This window comes from Antedon mediterranea, chromosome 7, assembly GCF_964355755.1.
Source record: "Antedon mediterranea chromosome 7, ecAntMedi1.1, whole genome shotgun sequence".
In the NCBI taxonomy this organism is placed as follows: Eukaryota; Metazoa; Echinodermata; class Crinoidea; order Comatulida; family Antedonidae; genus Antedon; species Antedon mediterranea.
This window is the reverse complement of record NC_092676.1, coordinates 25,954,549-25,977,843: the sequence shown is the minus strand read 5'-3', so window position 1 is coordinate 25,977,843 and position 23,295 is coordinate 25,954,549. Positions and strand designations below refer to the sequence as shown.

Sequence of the window (23,295 nt, the reverse complement as noted above, 5' to 3'; positions counted from 1 at the left end):
TTATCTTTAAAAAACATTATATGCTAACACTAATTATAGTAAATGTTGTAGTGGTTATTACCACTCCCCCGCCTTTTAATAACAGACGTTTGAGGATGAGAGGGAGGCTAGCGTGATAGAGTGTGAAGGAGTGAGTGATTGCATTATCACAATATTCTATTAAGTTATTTAAGCTCTGTCTACACTATCAAACTTTATTTGACAAAAAAGTGTGCTGTGCATATGGACATGATGATGCCATATCACTACCATATTTAAGCATATTATTATTATTATTATTATTATTCGCGGTACTAGACGTACCATTTATTTTGTATCAACAGAATGCTCTTTAATAAACATACCATCATTATTTGGGCACATCAAAACTGTTGTCAAATTAGTTGGATAGTGTAGACAGAGCATTAGTACATGGAGCAGAGATTCGGTGAATTTGAAATTTTGTTCTTTTCGTTAATTACGACAATTATGTGATACGCTTCTCAGACTGAGAAAACGATTGGCATATTAAGGTTACATTATCACATGTGTACATAAATATTAATACCAGCAGTCAGACCGGATATGATAATACAGGTAATACTAAATCATTTTAATATTGCAGTACTCGCATTAATCAGTGTGTGACACACGAGGAACAATTTTTATTAAATTATGAAAACCTTCTAATTTCACGCGAGAGACACACGTCACCGTTCAGAGACATTTTCTACAAATGGATTAATGCTCTGTGTACACTATCAAACTAGTTTTAAAAAAATGTGATGTACCCAAATATGGTAGTGATATGCCTAAATATAGTGATATGACATCATCATGTACATATATGGTCACACCACATAAAGCTTAATAGTGTAGACAGAGCTTTACACTATTATATAAATCAAACGCGCACATTGAAATTTATTTTTGACATTTCATTTTTTTGTCCTGAGACGCTATTTACAAAAAGGTGACCTATCTACATAGTTATAAAGGCTTGAATATATAGGTCATTCCTAAATGTCCTTCATCTTTCGATTTGATTTTAGCTTTTAAGACAACTAATCTAATTACAACTGGACTTGATTGAAAGGTAGTTGATCAAGTTTCAACCTGCTTCAATAGGTTTCAGATAATTTTGATACAAAATTAATTAAATTACTACCTAGAAAATTAAAATGTTCTCGAAAGCATTTTTTTGGGTTATATTTTAAATATAAAATATTTAATATATCGAAATAAAAAATTATTAGAGGATCGGCATATTCGCTGCATTTTATTTTCTTATCATTCATACCATAGTAATCATAATATTCATTATTCATTAAAAAAAAATTGCATGTGTACATACATTGTCTCAACTTGAGGTCGGATTAGCTTTAATATAAATAGGCCTGGCAAAAAATAACTTAAATAATTTATTGTACTATATTTTACTGTGTTTGACCATGAATAAATGAAATAAAAAATAAATAAATAAACAATAAATAATTTGTTTTTAAATGAAAATGTTTAGTCACAGAAAAAAAAACAAGAAACATATTTTGTTTTTACTAATTTATAACCGCCTTGTGAGTCCCAACCCCATTGTCTTTCTTCAGCAACCAACAATCAATATTCAACTACTATTTGTCTAATATGATGGATGTGAAAACATTAACAAAATGTAACAATCTTCTAGAATTTTCAGATAATACGATGATGACCAAACGTGTTGGGACCACGTCAAAAACTTGCTGACGTCACTATGGTTGCATGGAAACTACTAAACATGGGTACATCTTTGTATTTTTCTCGATTAAAAATCTTTTAAAAATCCATAATTTCCAGATATTAATAGCAATGCGTTGCAAACTAAAATTGTTTAATCAATAGAGAAAGAAATTACCTAGGCCTATAAGCAACTGCTCATACAGTACGTTTCATACTTTGGGTGGATGCACGAACAGCAACGAGCATTTAAAAAGTAAGAATTTGTGTGTTTAATTCACATTTCAGTTACCGTAAATTATCATTATTCATATTTTTAGAGAGGAAAACCATTATACAAATAATTCGTTTGTCACTAATTTGACCAGCCAGTGGCCTACATACTATTGAATAAATGAATAAATTTGACCAGCAGAAAAACAAAACATTGCGGTGTTCAGCAAAAACAACAAAACAACAATTTTATTTGGCCGCAGTACTTATTCGGCTGCAGCACCATAATTCGGTTGCGGTCCCGTTATTTGGCTGCGGTTTTATTCAGCTGCAGTTAGGCTTACTTATTCGACTGCAGTACTTATTCGGCTGCGGCGGTACTTATTCGCCTGTGGTACGTATTTAAGAAGTTATCCCTGGCTATAGGTTTATTTCAATCACAACGAATATAGGCATAATTATGTTATTGTGTTGTGTTTTATTTTATGTTTGGTCTTGGTTTCCGATAGGGTAGTATACAACAGTAAGTTAGTAATTAAGTCGGATCTATTTATGTGATCTCGTTAAGTCATTGGTAATTCATCGATGTTTGCTTAAGCCCGGACGATAAGTAGCAAAATATTTGCGAATTTATTTTCTTAGAGAATGCTTTCTTTTAAACATGAGCATTAAAATGGAGATGAAATTTACTATCGTATTTCTTATGATAATATAATGGGCATCATGGACGCTGGGTTATCGCTGGTCATCGGTAACTTTATTTTTCATCCGTTTGCTGACATCATAACCCCGCGCTGTTGTAGGCCTGCCGCGTGCAGCACGAAGGTGTAAACCTACCGTCTCCATCAGTGGCTATAACCCGCAGGCCTACATTTTGTTGTCTTGTGTAAGTTCATCTCACGTTTATTTACATTCTCAGTTATGAATATTATATTGTATACAGTACCGTATATATGTACATTTGTGACAATTAAAGTAAGTTTTTAATTTAAAGTAGTTAAAGTACAGGTAGAAAAGATGCTTGAATTCAGTATTAACCATATTTGTTTTCATTTACAATTTCAGATACGATGTTAATTTAAATATAAAAACGAAAGATGGAAGTAAAATACATTATATATAATATTATATTTTCTTATATTTGAATCAATTAAATAAATTATCATTTATCTTATTTCAATTATAATATGATTTAAAATTGGCGGAATTCGGTGATAAAAATGTTTTTAATGTGAATTGTAACCGTTTTTAATTACAAAACATTCTACCTGGGTAAATTTTCTGTATATCTATTGGGGGGATTGTACGAAGACCAACCACCAAGCATTTAACCAGCATAGAACTTTTGTGTTTAATTTTTCACAATTAGATTATCATTCATAACTTTCATATTTTCATATAAAAATACCCCCGTGGTGTTCAATAATAATAACATTGTTACCGAGACGAAATTTAATCATATTCACGTGACCTCTCTATCAATATTTATAACTGCAAACACGGCAACGAAAATTGAAAAATCAAATTTAGATCATGTTTAATTGAATCGTTTGGCGTAATTATACGTCGACCTCGCGGTTATTTCCTTTCGTGCCTGATAAAATATTACTAGTTTTTCATCAAGTTCTTAAAATACACGAAGTATAATTTAAAACGCTATAAACAATAACGGTTAAAATTATCAATTACCGTTATCTGACGCAATGATACTTTGACGGGCCTTAATTGCGTCTAATTAATTGGTACTCATGCACGCATTGATCATAATCGCTCACGGCCTATACATGGAAAAGATAAAAACATAAGATTAGCGATAATATTATCTTATGAGTCCAGTTATCACTACAATACATCAGAATTATGATGACATTTGATATTATTTGAATCAGATAGTGTGAAAGCCGCTTTTGAAAGACGAGTTATTATTTAATTGAACCTTCAGTATTTTAATGCCATCCAGGTAACTTTGTTCGGAATTGAATAATTCATCATTTTATCTCTCCTGAGTTTTAATAATCCTACGTGTACATATAAACGAATTATCTATCTAATTTAAAGATATATTTTATATATATAGGTTTTTTTTAAAGTGAATAAAACTGCAAAATAGCCATATTTAAAGTATTGAATAAAAGAAATATTGTACACAAAAACATGCATATATAATACATGTACAACCCCAGACGTATAATTAGAAATACAGAGGGCGTTTTCAAATATTTAATTCGATTATTGTTTAGATAATTGTTTAGACATCTAGGCCCTCCATCTCAAAATCTGCTTCCCCATATTTGGGCACATCACACCTTTTTTTTTCAAACTAGTTTGATAGTGTAGATAGGGCTTAAGAATACGGACGTAACTTTATTTATTTATCAGGCTAAATCAATAAAATGCCTGACCCATGGAGGATTCTAGTTAGTGTCGACATAAAAAATAATAACAAATAAACGTAGGGCCTACATACAACGTAATTTCACATCTATATATAAATTTACGTAAGGGCAAAATTCGGTAAATCGCGCCTTACTTCTAGAATGTTTACTCGATGGTATATAAAGTTGGTTCGTACTTTCGATACTGATTTTAACCACCTGATGTAACCCTGTTTACTAATTAAATGGAGTTCGATAATTAGTTATTGACGATTAAAACGAATTTAGGTTCAACGATTTGCCCCAAATAGGGGTGTTTTCCGATCGTGGTATACACTGTCCAATGCATGTCTATCTTGAAAAATACCCGCATACAATAATACGAGGATGCTTCGCATTTTCCTATCTCCTCCTACGATAATTGTTTTTAATGGATGAAAACCGGTTGAACAGCTCGAGTACAGCATCATAATGTTGAAGACAGACCTATTTTCTTAAAAACATACTATTTTGATAGATTTAATATACATTTATACAAATGTATTGATTGCCGATGCCAATGGAACATTCCAATAATAACTCTTTGCTTTAACGCAAGTACCACCAGCTGTAGGTAAATGTATTGGCCCTTGGGGAATTAACCTAAAACCTATATATAGATTAGTATTGCAATACTTGGACATTACTGTAAATACGTATTAACATTTGTGGTCGCCATTGAATTTACTGTGAGTGTGGGTACTGTTAGTGTTAGATGTATAACACAATCATGTACAAATAAACGTATTACTGTGAGTGTAGACCCTACTGTTATATAGAACGTACAATATACAAATAAACTGTGGTACTGACAGTTGCTTCTCAACGTTTGTATTAATTAATAATTACCAAGAATATAAACATTGTAGTGGTACGTGTATCGTTACATGTACTATGCTATTTCAATCGACTATGACAGTGACAGTTTTAACAAAGTATTAAGTCGCAAATGTGTTACTGTATCAAGTGGTATATTATTTATAGTCCTGTGAGTAGGCCCTACTGTTATATAAAACGAACAATATACAAATAAACTGTACTACTGACAGTTGCTTCTCAACGTTTGTATTAATTAATAATTACAAAGAATACGCCTATAAGCGTTGTAGTGGTACGTGTATCGTTACATGTACTATGCTATTTCAATGGACTACAAACAGTGACAGTTTTAACAAAGTATTAAATCGCAAATGTGTTACTGTATCAAGTGGTATATTATTTATAGGCCTGTCAAAGTGAAAAACATATTTCGTTACTGAGTAGATAAATAATATATTAAAACATTGTTCTTCTTTGTACCCATATCCTCTTCCCCATCCCTCAAAACTAATATTACACAGAAAACACAAATTGGGTTTGTTTAAATGAGTCCAAATAACAAATTTGGACTCATTTTGTGACAAGTTTCTCTTTCGGAAGTAATTCCCAGTGTGCTAATTTCAGTTTAATACATAAATCATCGTGTCTATTTATTCGTTTCTGTAAACAATAATAACTATTATCGTCCTGCAGTACGTACATTAAAAAAAGCATTTTTTTACGCTGAAATTACTGTGGGCACGACCTAGATGGTACGCGAGCGAAGCGAGCGTACCATCTAGTAAATTAAAGTTACAGTTCAGAATATCCATCGGTTGTGATTGGTCAAATTACTTCCTACTTTCGTTGCGTCCTGACCCCACTTATGTAGGTCTACATTGAACAACCCTACAATGCAGTAGTATTATTTGAGTGTGAATTTGTTTAGTGGGCCTCAATGATTGTACTTTATTTCCTGGACCAAAAAGTGCAGTTAGATAGTCATCGAAGCCTGAGGCTGAATATTACAAAAGCAAAAACACACTATCTGCAAATTAAAATAGGTTAATCTTACGTACCGTATCTCGCTATTAAAGGGTGGCTCCGGGTGCAACAACATTGACAATAACCTAAATCAGTGCCAAGTAGAACGATCACCGTTAAATAAGGCTCCCCTTTGAACAAATGGTACAGAAATTGTTGCTGTAGGCCTACTTTACCAGGAGATACCCTTTAAGTAATTTCTTGAACGACCGTAAAATCAGCCGAAATACGTGGGCAACTAGTCATTCCTCTTCCTCCACAAAAGGTGGTGCAACAATACGGTGACTATCGAAAGGATGAGACCTCAACATAGTTGACAGAATAATTATAGGCATTTGTATTAAAAGTAAAAGTAATACAACAAACAAGTTGATGAAACAGATCATGAATATTCATTAATCAACAAACCACGGATTACCTTAATGAATATTCATTAATCAATGAAGAAACCCACGTTTTCTATACCAATGTTTGTAGTACTAAAATGATTCAACCACGGTACAGAATGAACTACTAATCAACAGTGTCTTGGGTTCACTAACAGTGATAGTTGAGAGAGATTATTTAGAGGGTTAGGTTTAGTATATTTAGGAAGTAGATCAGCTATCTTGCAATTCATTATAATACAATATAATTAAGGTAATGAATTATTCATGATTTCTGCCATAACCTTATAGGAAAAAAAATAATGCTTCTCGGCTGCGTTATTTCTTTTCGTACATAAGTTGGGGACCCCTCATAAAACGTCACAAAACAAACATGAATATTCCGGCTATGTAGACCTCATTATATACTTCAAAGAAGAGAAATGATTTGATCAAGGTTCATTATTTTGAGAACGTTTATTTTCTATGGTTCATACTTGAAAGTGTAGAACCTTTTAAGCACATGAACACTATTGATAAGTACTTTGAATTATATTTCTGAACTATCGTCGTTAAAAGATTCTCCTAACAATAATCTTTAGAAAATATTTCATTTCGAAGTAACTTGAACCAGATTCCGTAAGATTTACACAAAGCAATTGTTGAAATCTGTCTTAAATGTCAAGAAACACATTAGCTAAGTTAATGCGATTCTTTAATAAGGCAGGTACTTTGGAAGCAACACAACGAAGTAGGAACAACGCAAGTAGTTCGCGGATGATGATGTCATTGGTCAAATTACTTGCGGCGCGCTTACGTCCTTGCGTTGTATCCTTGAAGCTTGGTTCCCACTAGAACGTAACGCAAGGACTTAAACGCAACGCAAGCGTTTTAACCAATGACAAGCAAAGTTATAGACAATTAGCAATCACAAGCGAATAAGCCATCGCTTCTTGTGATTGGTCAATTCACTTGCGTTGCGTTACGTCCTTGTGTTGCGTCGCTAGTGGAGCGTGGTTCCCACTAGAACGCAACGCAACGACGTATTGACGCAAAGTGTATTGCGTAATCACAAGTGGGAACCGACGACGCAACAGTGCTGCAAACATCGCAGGTTTGATTTTACGCAGGCGGGGGAAAATTATTGTAAGGGCATTTTTTACGTTGCGTAGGTTGCGTTACGTTGCGTCGCTAGTGGGAACTAAAACAGAGTTTGTCCAAATACTGTAGTGATATAATGTCATCGTTTCCATATATTAGCACATCAAATTTTGTTGAAAAAAATAAAGTTTGATAGTGTAGACAGAGCTTTAGATTTGTCTCTAGCCATTACATGTATCATGTCGTCTCACATCACGTCACTTTGAAACATTGAGAAGGGGATTTCTACTAAAGCCTGGTTCTGACTAGCGACGCAACGTAACGCAATCTACGCAACTTAAGCGTGGTTCCCACTAGCGACGCAACGCAAGGACGTAAAGCAACGCAAGTGAATTGACCAATCACAAGCGATGGCTTATTCGCTTGTGATTGCTAACTGTCTATAACTTCGCTTGTCATTGGTTAAAACGTTTGCGTTGCGTTTACGTCCTTGCGTTACGTTCTAGTGGGAACCACGCTTTAAGAAAATGTCCTTCCAATAATCGTATTTGCCCCCGCCTGCGTGAAATCAAACCTGCGATGTTTGCAGCACTATAGCAATACAATACAGCCCTTTGCGTCGATACGTCGCTGCGTTGCGTCCTAGTGAGAACCACACTTAACCCATTTTCCATATTGTGCCGCCGTGTATCCTGTGCAATTAGACTATGTATCAACACGGATTTCCCATTAAATTAGGTTACTATCATACACAATTTCTTAAATAATATATTTCTTTAATACTTTACTAGAACAATTCAAGGGCATATGCATTCACGCACTGCCGCCTAGAGTCAGCTTTTTGATTTGGCGGTGTCAAAACTCATTAATTGTTAAGACTTTTCAAAATGCACACTTAGCCACCCGTTTGCTGTGACCAATATAGCGGACACTTAACAGGGCAATCACCTTTATCACCGTCACATATTTTAAAAACTGGATTATTATTAAAATTTGTGATATACGTCAAGAGTATAGTAATAGGCCTATAATATCAGATACCTAACGCCACGCGGTAATTATGCCTTTACTAAATGTAAATCATAAACGCAGACAAAATGGTACCATATACTGGAATTTAAAAAAAGAACGGCCAATTCTAAATTAACTGGAAATTCTATTTTAGTTGTAATTTAGTTATTTTATAGTTATAATAATATCATTTTGTCTAGTGTATTACTTGTTTTTTGCAAGCATGCGTAAAGTTAGGCTAGCTTGGTTCGGGCACAACAAAACGGCATAATGTGTTGACCAATCACAAGCGACAGTTCGGATGATCCATCGCATCCGTTTTTGTCAAACCTTTTAAAATGCGCTTACGCCATTGCGTCAAATCTTTTGTGGCAAAAAAAGAGTGACGTGGCCAAATATGGTAGTGATATGTGGGCACATCACACTGTTTTTGTCACATCAAGTTTGATAGTGTAGACAAAGCTCATTCTAAGCATAACCGATATCCACTGAGATTAAATCTCTATCACCACTATTAAATTTTATGTGACAAAAAATGTGCCTATATATGGACAGGATGAAGTCATACCACTACCACATTTGGGCACATCGTACATTTTTGTCAAACTAGATTGATAGTGCAGACAACACTTTACAATGCGTGTCAAATTTATCCAAAATAAAAAGTTCTTCTCAATGTATATCCATCAAGTACATAGTTATTACTGCCACAATATTAATACGCATTCATCACGTCAAACTAAATTATAGAACTACGTTCAGTTACCACGCCCATAGTATATACATTTAAGCGTGGTTCCCACTAGAAAGCAACGCAGCGACGTATTGATGCAAAGTGCTGTATTGCGTAATCACAAGTGGGAACCGACGACGCAACAGTGCTGAAAACATTGCAAACACAATTAGGCCTATTGGAAGGGCATTTTCTTACGTTGCGCGTAGGTTGCGTTATTTTGCGTCGCTAGTGGGAGCCAAGCTTAACAAACAGAAAATAATGCGGGCATTCAGTTATCACGTCCTAAATGCGCACTTACAGTAAATCTTGATGACTTGAGGATATTGAAAGAGACAACTAAAATGTTATAAAATAAAATCATTTTTCCATTTTCACATACCGGATTAAATGTTAAGTGATCTGATTTCCTGAATGCGTAAAAATAACATTCTGAATCAGCAACATTCGTATTAAATTAATGCTCACTTAGACACATAACTCAGTTAGAAGAAGTTTCTTAATATTCCTTTATATTTCAAAGTCTCTATAATCGGGTTAGTATAAGATAGTGTCTTTAAAAAACAAAATCTGAATAAATCAAGTATACTTGTTAGTGCTTATAAGGGTAATACTGTACTGATAGTTAAGTACGTAACTTGCATATTATTCATAATACAGATAAGTCATTTAAGATGAATTTTGATGAAGATTTTCTCATCAGATGTCACAGCGATTGGGCTTAGGTAAGGTGTAATAGCAAAACAGTTAATAAACAACTACTTTTCTGAAGCTTGGTTTTGACGCAACGCAAATCGACGTCACGTGATTTGACCAATCACAATAAATTGATTTGTTTAAACTGTCGCTTGCGTTGTGCAAACCTCTAATTAAACTTTTCAGTATTTTATTATTCAACTTCTGTTTCCAATAATAGTCAATATAAACAATTAATTTTTATTATTATCATTACTGTAAATAATCATTGTATATATTTTATAATTAATATTTATAATGTTTTTTTGTTAATTAATAATTACAATTAATAGTGGGAACCACGCTTTATAGAAGTTGCACAACATAGACCAAAATGGTAGAAAAGGATCTCCTCTCGGTGCCTACGTCGTTGCGTTGCGTCCTTGTATAGTGGGAACCACGCTTTATTTTTCTTTTTTTTTTTTTTTCATTTCATTTATTTCAATATCATTATCGCAGCCTTAGCTGAATTACAAAGATATTTACATTTGTTCAATATTAAAATTTGTAAAAAAGTATAAAACCAATGATAATTAAATATAAAAAAGGAGGCAATTTACACAAGAAATACAATACAGGAACATTAAAAAAGTTTAGCTTAAAATATTAAAATAGAAAAAAAAAAAAAAACAAAACAAAACACCTAAAAGCATCAATAAGAATCGCAAAGCTGTACTGGGTGATATATACTGATTATTCATTTAGAAGCGAGATAAGGTATGGTATTGCACTTTTTCTATATCTTTCAACTCTGCATTTGGGTTGTTGATACTTTATAGAAGTTACACCGCATAAACCAAAATGGTAGAAAAGAATCGCCTCTGGGTGCCTAACGTCGTTGCGTTGCGTCTCAGTGAGAACAAAACTATATAATCCCTTTAGATGAAACTATCCTCATATTAATTCTACAATTGAATAGAAGTTGCAACGCATAAACCAAAATGGTAGAAAAGAATCTCCTCTATCATCCTACAGTCTTGTATTGAAAACTGCCGTACGGTTATAAACTAATTGATTAAAAAAAAAACACAAAATGACAATAAAAAATATCTCTATTCATTATGTCATCAATTTGTCTTTGCCTGCCTTCCTTTGACAATGAATTGATAAAACCTAAACTTCATTAATTGATAATGGAGCTCGCTGCTAAATTATTCGGAAATAGCTTTTAGTGTTTCCATAAATAGTTTGTAGCGCTACTATAAATACTTTTACCAATTGATTAATTAATAACTTAAAACGTGGGTGATATATTCTTGCAAAAACAATGTAATCCAATAATAATACTAAATTGTAATGATTTTAAAGGCAAAGAGAAAAACAGTTCGTGGAAATCGAACTTTAAACATAGAGAGTTACTTTGGTCAATGAACATACCAAAACAAAATCACAGTGGTCTAATAAAAGAGCGCTTGCATATAAATCAAGAATCCGAGGTCGAGTACCTGGTGGGGGAGGTTGGGGTGGGAAGAGGGGTTTGGCGCGAGAGAGAGAGGTCACGCAACATGCGTTCATCTACCGGAACTTTTTTCCACAAGAGTATAATATATGTGCGTAGTTACCTTTCTTTTGACAGGTTATGGCCTGACGACTCTAATAAAAAGACTTACCAATAATAGTACAATATAAATATTAACAAAAGTAGGTTCTAATAATTAAGAGAAAAAAGGTCACAAACTCCAAAATGTCACAAATACAAAAGGTTATTATCGGCCCGTCTAGTCTTTTCCAGGGTTTAAAATCAACTATTTTTCTATTATCGTTACACGATCAAACCTATAGTTAAAATGTATAATACAGGTTAGGCCTATATTTACTTATGGATTTTAAATTTATACTACATGTACAGTAAGAGCAAAAATGTATAATATTAGATTCAAATAAAAATTTAGAAACAATAATCCAATCAAGTAAGTTATGTCATTAGTGTTATCACAAATGACCATACCCATGTCAGACGCGCGAGTTATCACGGTTGTTGTACGCGCGAGTTATCACGGTTTTAGCACGCGCGTGTTATCACGGTTTTTGTACGCGCGAGTTATCAGCGGTTTGTGTACGCGCGAGTTATCAGCGGTTTTTGTACGCGCGAGTTATCACGGTTTTTGTACGCGCGAGTTATCACGATTTTTTTACGCGCGAGTTATCACGGTTTTGAACATTCTGTATCAGCTTTGCATAGACGAAGTTCCATGCATCACCAGGTGTCTCATTTATTGAATATTATTGTAGACGTAAAACCGTTATGATATTTTAAGGTATTTCCGAGTACGAGCTATAATTGCGTGGTACATAGAACTCCATTACCGTCATGACTGTTAACTACTTTATAGTTTTGTTTAGTGCTCTTAAAAATGCGAAGCTTTCAAAAGGCGCCTTGTGTCATATTCACCCAACCTGTGCGTAGATGCTCTTGTAAAAGCATGCAACGTTAAACTAAGAGAAAAACAACAAGTATTTTTATGATTTTTTAAAATAAGGAGAATTTGTCTGCAGAGATAACTATACACCAGATGAGAATTATGCATGAGCTAAAAGGCCTTTATGATTCTTAATGGTGGAGAGGAATGTAACTCAACTGGGCTTTTGCAATTATTACTATGATGTAAACTTTACTTGCGTTGCAATTACGTCCTTGCGTTGCACTTACGTAAAGCGTGGTTCCCATTAGCGACACAACACATAGGGCGTAACGCAACGCAAGTGAATTGATCAATCACTCGCTTGTGATTGCTAACTGTCTATAACTTCGCTTGTTATTGGTTAAAACGCTTGCGTTGCGCTTACGTCATTGCGTTACGTTCTAGTGGGATCCAAGCTTAATTGCGTTGAGCTTACGTCATTGCGGTGGACTTACGTCCTAGTGGAAACCAAGTTTAAGACCATCGCAGATAAAAATTACCACTACCAATCAAAGTGGGTTTCAAAACCCTGACAGGTATAGGATTTATTTTACTGTCTGATGATCAATATACTGGGTGCCTGCGTAAAGCGCGATGCAATACGGTAGTGCTTTATTGAAGTGGCCTACTGTATAGGCCTAACAAACTACTTACCGAAACCTCGGCTGGTGCTGCCAACAATAGCTTCTTATAAATGCATCTAAACATTTCGCTACAAAACAACGATATGGGATAAATCGTTTTATTCCGAACCACTTGTCGTAAATACTGCGCTGTTTGTTGTATAACAATACAAGTCATCAAGTAATTGTATAATCATTGTATCAAACCAGTAGTTATAGCTTATAGCCTTTAGTCGGAAATGTTATTATAATGAATCATTGCTTTCTTACAGACTCGTAAATAAATACAGGTTCGTTGCATTCTATTAGTTAAAAATAAGTTATTCTGTATTAATAATAGAATACTGTAATACGTTTTTTGTGTGTGTAATCGTCCATTAACGTAATTCCATGACGCAGTCAAACTGTCACCAACTTACCTGATACAAACCAGGGTTTTAAAATTCACCATTGTTAAATAAAAATCACAATCATTATGTGACCACTTTTCCCTGATAGGTTTGATTCCTACTATTATATAACTTAATGGGCTTGACTGCTTTTAGCTTCTTCAACCCTCCCGGTCGTTCGGCTTTGTTAAAGTTTGGTTCCCACTAGGAGGCAACGTAAAGACATATGCGCAACGTAAGTGAATTGACCAATGGCAAGCAATCACTTCGAATAATCCATCGCTTGTCATTGGTCAAATTAAGCTTGGTTCCCACTAGAATGTAACGCAAGGACGTAAACGCAACGCAAGCGTTTTAACCAATGACAAGCGAAGTTATAGACAGTTAGCAATCACAAGCGAATAAGCCATCGCTTGTGATTGGTCAATTCACTTGCGTTGCGTTACGTCCTTGCGTTGCGTCGCTAGTGGGAACCACGCTTCACTTGCGCGCTTACGTATTCACGTTGCGTCTTAGTGGCAATCAAGTTTTAGCAAAGCCAAACGGATTGAAGGAAGTAAAAGCCAGTCAGTTCCATTAAGTTATATTTATTACTTGCTGTTATTATTTTGTATAAAACTAAAGTTAAGAAAACCAGTTATTTTTAAATGACGTAACATCATACAATTAAATAAACGAATGTATGTGTTAATAGGAATGAAAACAATTGTAATACGTGTGATAAATATATAATGATAGATTCTGTGTTAAGGAGTAAATCTTTCAAAACGCGATTTATTTAGTAGGCCTATGCGATTATTTTTTAAATGGTTTTAACCAAACTTTGATAGCAATTTCTACCCTGCTTTTGTTGGCAAAAAAACAAATGTTCTTTCTATACCTTCGACAGTAAAACGTAAAGAGAATACTGTTTGGGCAGTTAAGTCACGTTTTAGTAATAAATATTGCATCTTTTACCATTTATAATTCCCGAACCAGTTGGTTTTATGTACAATTGTCACACATCAGCGTTATTATTTTACATCCCTCATCGTAATTCTCATCGTAATTCTCATAAAGGCAAAGGTAACTTATCCAATAAACATAGATATAAGAACGGTAAAAATGCAAATATTTTTTCTTTCTGCTACTAATATTATAGAGGGCGATGTTCAACATGTTTCCATCACACAGCAGAAAAATTACCAAAACAATTAACTTTTTTACGAGTTAGTTGTACTTTCCTAATTTTGTGCTTGCTTTAATTGTTTATATTTATTTATCCACTCTCCCAATTAACCAATCATTAAGCAAATTGCAGTTTGCTTTATCTATAATTTGAAATCAAACTCTCGAAACATATATTATTTTTGTTAATTTTGAATTTAAGTAAATAAGTTAATCATGATGGGTTTTTTAACTATTGACCTATCTTTAAACCAACTTTCCGTTATCTAATTGTTTTTAATTACTACTACAGTGTATTAATATTAGAATATATATATTTTTTTCTTTTATAGGCCTATTGATGAACTTTCATGTTTATCTGAAATGTGCAATGTTGTATTTGTTAATTATTGTTATTATAATTTATATACCGGTATATATATATTTTTTACGGACCTTTTCCTGTTATACTCTGTATATGTTGTTGTTGTTTATTGTATGGACGCACCACTGAAAGTAGACTTGCCACTATGGAACGCCTCCTCTGCCTTCAGTTCACATTTATCATGCAGTACACACCAATCGTCATGCAGTACACACCAATGGTCATGCAGTACACACCAATGGTCATGCAGTACACACCAAACATCATGCAGTACACACCAATCGTCATGCAGTACACACCAAACATCATGCAGTACACACCAAACGTCATGCAGTACACACCAAACGTCATGCAGTACACACCAATCGTCATGCAGTACACACCAATCGTCATGCAGTACACACCAATCGTCATGCAGTACACACCAATCGTCATGCAGTACACACCAATCGTCATGCAGTACACACCAATCGTCATGCAGTACACACCAATCGTCATGCAGTACACACCAATCGTTATGCAGTACACACCAATCGTCATGCAGTACACACCAATCGTCATGCAGTACACAGACCAATCATCATGCAGTCAAATATTGCGTAATTTATACCGCCACCTATCGACAAAATCGAATATCTACTTGCGTTGGTGAGAATGGCTAAGCTTTATTTAAACATTAAAAGCAAACAATCAATATATTTACTTAGCAACCATGATGTATAATTTATATTCATGATATTAAAACCTGTCAATAAGTAATAAAAAACATACATTATTTACCTTTATGACGCAGTAGTGAGTATGCGTGAGGTGCGAAAGTACGATCTCAATCACGTTATCTGGAAAAACAGACGTTACAGAATCATAATGTTAAAATATTATACATTTACTATAAATTAGCTAATGGGCTAATCGAATAGAAAACATTAGTTAAATCGAATTCGAAACATTCTATAAATAATTTGAATACGAAAATATTGATGTATATATAATATTCATAACAACAGTCGTACACAATCATCCCAGTGCAGTGGAAATCCATTTGTATATAAGTGCTTCTTTTGAAGTAATATTAAAGACCCATACAGAATTTGTGACATTTTGTAAAAATAATGCATATATATATATATATATATATATATATATATATATATATATATATATATATATATATATATATATATATATATATATATATATATACTTTAAAAACATTAAACCGTTGTCTTAAAGTACGTTTTATGGTAAATTATGATAAAAAGAGAGAAACAATGCACTACCTAAGTACGGCTCGCGGCGGTCGCGGTGAATTTCTTCTCGACGGTCTTTAGGTCTAGCCTTGCTAGGCTTAGTTTTGTAGGCCCAGCTGTACGCTACCTATAGCCTGACGTTGTATAGTTGCTGCATTACCTTAATTGTCTTTATGTTTTTGCCAGAATCCGTTTATACAAATTGGGGGAAACCCGATGTTTTCGCTATATTTGTTTTGGCCTCACGATCGATCTATTCTTAGGTCGTCGCATCGAAAGCTGTTTAGACGTAACGTAACATTTAGAAACGTACTTCACGTCCTTGAGAAAAATTGATTTAAAAACGTAGTTATGACAGTAGTCATTATTCTATTCTGATTCGTGTTCGGGTATAGAGGCTATAAACTCCTATTTGATCTTTAGATAAATTCGCGCCCTAATTTTACGAAATAAAAACACACAATATTGAACAGACCTACACAATAAGACTGATTGTGGACTATGAACTATTATAGTTTAATTTTTCAATGATGATTGTACATCCTATTGTATAATGAACAATGTCTGTACGCAATAAATTATATAATTATATAACAAACAAACCTAATTGAAAATCAATTTGAAATTCTACTGTACTTCTTCATAATAATAATAATGAAATAATAATTTCCGCGTCCTTTTTCTTTTTTATATACGTTTTAAAACCCAATGCTTAACGGTATTGTTTTCTTTGTTTTCTAAATTGGTAACTTTATTGTTTTTGTTATACTGTGAATATTTTCTTTGTTATTTATTTCTGAATAGTAATAATGTAAACTTCATCATTGTTTACTATTAAGGCCAAAAGGCACGATTTACAAATAATTTCTTTCCAGGAGCTATTAGAGCCTTAAACGTAGACACTTTTTGTATGTTTTTGTTTTAAGTTCGTGTTGTGTCCGTTGGATATTGTGCTCCGCCAACAGAGCAAACAGAATTTCTATGTTTTTTTCTTAAATCAACTGACAATAAATGATACTTGACTTGACCTGACTTGACCTGACTTGACCTGACCTGACCTGACTTGACCAGACTTGACGCAATAAAGGAAATGAAATCAAACATGATGATAAACATCATTGTTTCTCAATTTGACAGAAGCACAATGAAAACAACGTTTACGCATGAGCTCATTAAAATAAGAAGTCACATTTCATAAAACGTAATTGTCTCACGTTTAAATGCGGTTGAATGATTTTGAAAAATCATCTTTGTACTGTAGTACGTAATCTAATAAAAATAATACATTGATATTTCGAATTATCAATAATGAGAAAACAGCCACTATCAAAGGGAATCATACAATATGTCTAAATCATAATTTCGTGTCAATTTATATATTTACGACACGGTATAAGACAGAGAAGCAATCGAGGTAACGAACAAGCACGCACATCTACAAATCAATCAGCGTTGTGAGAGTGTTTGCGACTATACGTTAAATTTCAAATTCAGGTATACGGAAATCTTTAGAGCGTTAATTATTTAGTATAGTCATGGGCAGATTTTTTTAAACTAAAATAATACAACTTGTATTTCTAAACGTGGTTAAATAAGTCTATTGTGAATACCTATTATTATATTATAGCATTTAAACGAACACGGACGGAAGACTTTTTATAGAATTCTCTAATAATAATTTACCCAACATTATCAAAATACCGTCTTCCGTTCCGGGAAACAAACTATTCCCCGTTAAATTCTCTGGATTTACTTACAGTATTTGTAATATATTATTTAAAAAACGGCGATCGTGTTCAATAAGGACATAAAAGAGTGTGCAAGTGACAAGAAAAATAAGACATTCTTACATCTCTTGATTTTTTTTTCAAATAATAATAATAATCATTATTTTTTTATATGCTATGAAATACACTCAATATATTTTCCTTTTTACCGAAGACGAAATAAAGTAAATTTACTTCCAATCTATTTCTAATTATATTTAGATTGTAAAATATAGATTTTTAAACAATAGTCATGATATAGTGACTTATGTTATAACAGTGGAAGAAATCAAAATGCAATTAAGACTATTCAAGGTACATTTGGAAATTCGTTTGTAATTTCAGTTTGATCGATATAAGATCTCTAAAATTAGGAATTCCAATGATTGACTTGTTACAGAGCAATCTGACAAAATGCATTTTATGTTTCAGTAATTTGTATTTTGAAGACGTAACGCTGCGACATTGTAACTATCTTTGCTCGCATTTTTGTATGGTAAGTATGCTTTTAAATATTTTGTTTGCACATTACATTTTTTGTGTCAAACTAGTTTGATAGTGGGGACAGAGATTAACAGTAAACATTTTCAAGGAAGGAAAAAGTGTGATTTAGCGTAACCATTGACATAGAAGAAAATAAACATAGGTATAGTATGTAAAGGCCTATTATTATTAACATTATTACAATTATACTATATGCAAAAGGGTTTGTAAACTAACCTACAATACGAACGATACGGCGTATACGCCATTACAAACAAATTAATGGTCCGGGTAAGACCTGCTGACGTACCGACAACATTTTTACATAAATGAGACATCTTTTTCCAGCCGCAACAACCCGGCTTGATTTATTATATTTATGTTTATGTATTTGGTTCGTTTTCGTTTTTGGACTGGTCCCGTGAAGCTAAGTTTTTTTTTTTTTTTTGGGGGGGGGGGGGGGGTTTCCTCTGGCTCATATGTATCAAATACTTTGTATGTACATTGTATACGAACGAATAATTGAAATATTTAACCATGTCAATTTAATTAAAATTATTCCATTTGATGAGAAAATACAATTGTAATGAAAGTCAATTTAATCAATTCTTTATCTTTGATTAAGAATATGCACAATAGGTCACAGATTCAACTATTGCCGTTCAATACAATAATCACAGTAACCATGGTAACTACTGCGTTTTAATTTTTTAAAGATTCTCTTTATCCGAAATTGTTGCTAAATTATTTGGAATTATTTACATTCAAGAAAAGCTACAACTTAAAAAGGCAGATCGAAATAGATTAATATTTTATTTTTGGAAATGTTTAAATTCTGAGAGCATAAGTCCATACTTTGAATTTCTTGTCTTTTCTGCTTTTTAAGTTGATTTTCTTGATAGTTTTATCCGATTAAACTCTCGTTTCTATGTATTGTTTTAATCTATTATTTGTTTTAAATTAAGTTAATTGAAATTGATTTTGAGTAAAGATATTTTTAAAACTTTGGAAATTTAACAACTTCTTAAAATGAAATACTCCGAACGGCTTGAAAATTAAACAAATGTAACAAAAAACCCCAAACAAATCTAAAGCACATATTATTCATCAAACATCAATAATTATTTTTACACGGATACTGATAACATTCCGTTGTTATCAACAATAACAATTTTATTCTTTCTCTTTTTAACAATTAAATATATCACTACACAATTGTTATCTTTCACACAAATTGCAGCATTATATTGAAGCATTATATATTTACTGTTGTGTTTCTCTCTCTCCCACCCCGTCCACTCTCTCTCCCCCCTCTCTCTCCCCATCCCTCTCTCTCTCCCACCTCCGCCCCACTCTTTCTCTCTCCCCTACCTGAGAGAGAGAGAGAAACTCAACAGAACTTTTCAGAACTAATATACGTGGTGTAACGCAAACTTTATACCAACATTTGTTTTCGCCATCAAACCTTCAAACAATATATTATATATTTACTTTTAACAAAATGTTTGCTTTTAATTATGGAACAACGCATATTTAGGCTAATGTAGATTTGTTTGATTGTTTCTACACATTAACAACAAATAAGATTCATAATTATTGTATGGTTTTATGACGACTGCTTGATGACTGTAATTGTATGTGGTTATCTGTAACAATAATTGCGTACCGGAATGGCCTGATTTGGTTCAGATCTAATATACCAGTTTGTTTTTTTAGTCCGACAAAATGTCAAATTATCAAGTAGCTGCTATAGTGTTGGTATGCCTTTATCTGGCTTTCATGCCAAACACCAGCTCATATGTTCCACAGAATTGCCAAGAGCTTGGACAATCTGGAAGTTACAACGATCCATTACTTGTTGACCCGGATGGACTTTATAAAGGTGTTGAACCGTTCTATGTAGAATGCGAAGTTATAGATGGAAAGTTGACAGGTAACCTTAACTTACTCTCACCCATTCCCCACAGTAACAACACAGTTTACATACGTACATCAGGGCTAAATAGACCTACCATTCTTCTTCCATATATACAGGTAGAACTATCATAACACCGACATGTAATCTTGTTGAGGATGTCAATGGATATGAACCTCATGGTTCGTTCGTACATGACATTACGTACGAGATGTCTATTACGCAGATTGTAGCGTTAATGGAGTCGTCAACCTCATGTCGACAGTATATAAAAGTAGGATGATTATGCCTTTTATTATGGTTCTTGATGTTTGTTTGTTTTTTTATATTTATTACATGCCTAGATTACTTTATTCATGGGGGCCGGGTATCAATATGCTTTATTAGACATAAAAAGTGCAAATCATTACTAGAGTTACATATCAATACTAGATCTATTTTCTTACCATTTGTAAACGTTTCGTAAACCCTTTTTTCTTCTACAGTATGACTGCACTGGTTCAATTGCTATACCCTATGGTTTCTGGGTATCACGTAATGGTTCCACTATGTATAACTGGGGAACGCCAACCGGTTTTTATGGTTGCGCATGCGGATACAGAGGTACTACATATCTCTATATCTAATTCAAACGTAGTTTATATATCAACAATTTAATTTTTAAAAAGTGTGTCAAACCCCAATAAACATTTTTTTATAATGCTTGAGATTGTAGACAATAAACTTTATTGGGTTGAATTAAATGTTATATTAAATGTAAATTAATGTTGTAAATGGATTTTTCAATAATGTATTCTAATAAAATGTTAGAGTATTACAATTACACTATGCTACATGGATTTATTATTTAAGGTGACTGCAGCAATCCAAGTAAAGTGTGTGAATGTAACATAAATGATAACATTCTGAGAAAAGATGAAGGATATATTGACGATATATCTACCCTGCCAGTGATGGAGTTACGGCATGGTGACACGGGCCACAGTTGGGAATATGGTATTAGCACAATTGGACCAATAGAATGTTCAGGTATATTTAAGCAGCCGATTCTGCTACTGTCAATAGGTATGTATCTGTATAACGATAGCAAGTTATCCACGTTGCTGTCTGCATAAATGCTGTACTTTTAACACTGTCATGTAAATAATCTCCCTCAACTATTACAAAATTTAAGAATTAAAAAAAAAATGCATGTCCTTGATAGACCTTGAACCGAGGGCTCCACTGTGCAACGTTAAAGCCTTTGCCACTAGAAACCAAACATTTCGGTTGACAAACGCTGTTTGTATTTACTCTATCTAGCGCCCTCTATAATATCTTGAAAATATTCTTTTTTCCAAACCAATAATTAGTAAAAACTAACCTTGACAGAATAGGCCCTCTAGAGGTCAGTCTGTTTGATGATAGATCGTCATTATTTCTGAAGAAGCTGTCCGATCAGGACAGCGAAACTGTCAAGGTTAGTTTTTACTAATTATTGGTTTGGAAAAAAGAATATTTTCAAGATACTTATACCTACAAACCAGATGAACATTTTCAATCACGCCCTCTATAATATATGTATTTTAAAAGTACAGCATTTATCCAGACTTTATATAGTTATACAGATAAAATAATTATAAAGGTAGTTATACCTATTGACAGTAGCAGAATCGGATCATTTAAGTTATTTATAGCCAGCCAGCTAGTTAGTTAGCCAGTAGTAAGCAGCCAATAAGTAAACTAGTTAACAGTCAGTTAGTTAGCAAGTTAGCTAGCCAGCTCAAATTCTGCAAACTTGTTTTCTGCAGTCCATTTGTCGAAGTTTGTCAATTATTCTAAACTGGCAAACTTTGAAAACTCCTTTTTTGACACAACTCGGAGTTTGCAAAGAAAAGTTCGATAGTGTATAGACTTTTTCTTCTTCTGTTTCTTCCGAAGTTTGTAACTGGTCTAAACTAGCAACCTCCATAACAGAACAAACAAAAGTTTTGTAATGTTTGCCAGTGGGTGATCTAAGACCTCTGCAACTTACATACATATGCCACCAACAACACTACTGCTACCACTAAAATGACAAATACACTACAATGGTGGTAGTTACTGACACTGGTTCTACTTATTTATCTTTTTCAGGGCTAAAGCGAAAGATTGGATTAATGTATTTCTTTGACAACATTTTCATGTCTGAATATGTGATAATAACATTACCATATAAGTCTTTACTCACGTGTCTTAGACTATGCCAGTTGATTGAAGAGTGTCAATCAATAAGTGTCAACGATCTGATGTCGTGTTCATTGAATAGCCAATCAGCTAGGAAGATTCCTAAAAGTAAAATCAATCGTGATGACCATTACAAGCATTATGAATACATTAAAATAAACAAATAAGTTATTACTTACTGCATATTTAACACAGTAAGCTTAATCTTGAGTAAATGATTTGGACGCAACGCAATCGAGTTGAACAATGACAAACGACTGTTGGAATAATCCATCGCTTATTATTGGTCAAATCAGGGAAATTTCACTCTTTCCTGGTCAAATGACTTGGGTTGCGTTATGGCCTTGCGTTGCATCTTAGTGGGAACCAAGCTTTACTTGTAGTGACAGAGCAACGTATAGAGGATCGTCTTAGACGTCCAACATACGAAACTAGTGCTTAAAATAGTGCCAGAAAAAAAAACCAGCTAGACAAAGAATGTACTGGTTAATTGTAAATTTAATTATTGAACCATAGTAAAAATATAAGACCATCATTTCAAATTAGAATTTATCATTTTTTAAATGTTTTATGTGGTGTATAACACACAATCTCTTTGTGTAAGTCCTTGGGATTCTAGTTTCTT

The 23,295-nt window shown here is 33.4% G+C and overlaps 2 protein-coding genes across 5 annotated transcripts in view; one reads left to right on the top strand and one right to left on the bottom strand.

Moving 5' to 3' along the window:
• Positions 1-13,220, bottom strand: part of LOC140053960 (adhesion G protein-coupled receptor L3-like) — a 52,250-nt gene extending 39,030 nt beyond the window's left edge. For 3 of the 4 annotated variants that reach the window (XM_072098726.1, XM_072098729.1, XM_072098728.1), the window contains exon 1: positions 13,163-13,220. The gene's annotated coding sequence lies outside the window, so the exon portion shown is untranslated. Of the gene's footprint in view, positions 1-3,594; positions 3,684-13,162 lie in introns of those variants that run through there. The other variant, XM_072098727.1, reaches the window with a different exon arrangement.
• A 7,055-nt stretch (positions 13,221-20,275) lies between these two features.
• On the top strand, positions 20,276-22,837 carry LOC140055563 (contactin-associated protein-like 2). Its single transcript, XM_072100900.1, has 5 exons — positions 20,276-20,483; positions 20,585-20,739; positions 20,951-21,068; positions 21,318-21,494; positions 22,581-22,837. Exons 1-5 carry the CDS (start codon positions 20,276-20,278, stop codon positions 22,835-22,837), a joined length of 915 nt encoding a protein of 304 aa, XP_071957001.1.
• Positions 22,838-23,295: the final 458 nt, after the last annotated feature.

Excerpts from the sequence above, each read along its gene's own strand:
- LOC140055563 (XM_072100900.1), top strand. The coding sequence starts at position 20,276 with ATGTCAAATTATCAAGTAGCTGCTATAGTGTTGGTATGCCTTTATCTG. Across the intron at positions 20,484-20,584 it reads TATAGATGGAAAGTTGACAG|GTAGAACTATCATAACACCG; the intron begins GTAACCTTAACT and ends CCATATATACAG. Across the intron at positions 21,495-22,580 it reads TGGACCAATAGAATGTTCAG|GGCTAAAGCGAAAGATTGGA; the intron begins GTATATTTAAGC and ends TATCTTTTTCAG.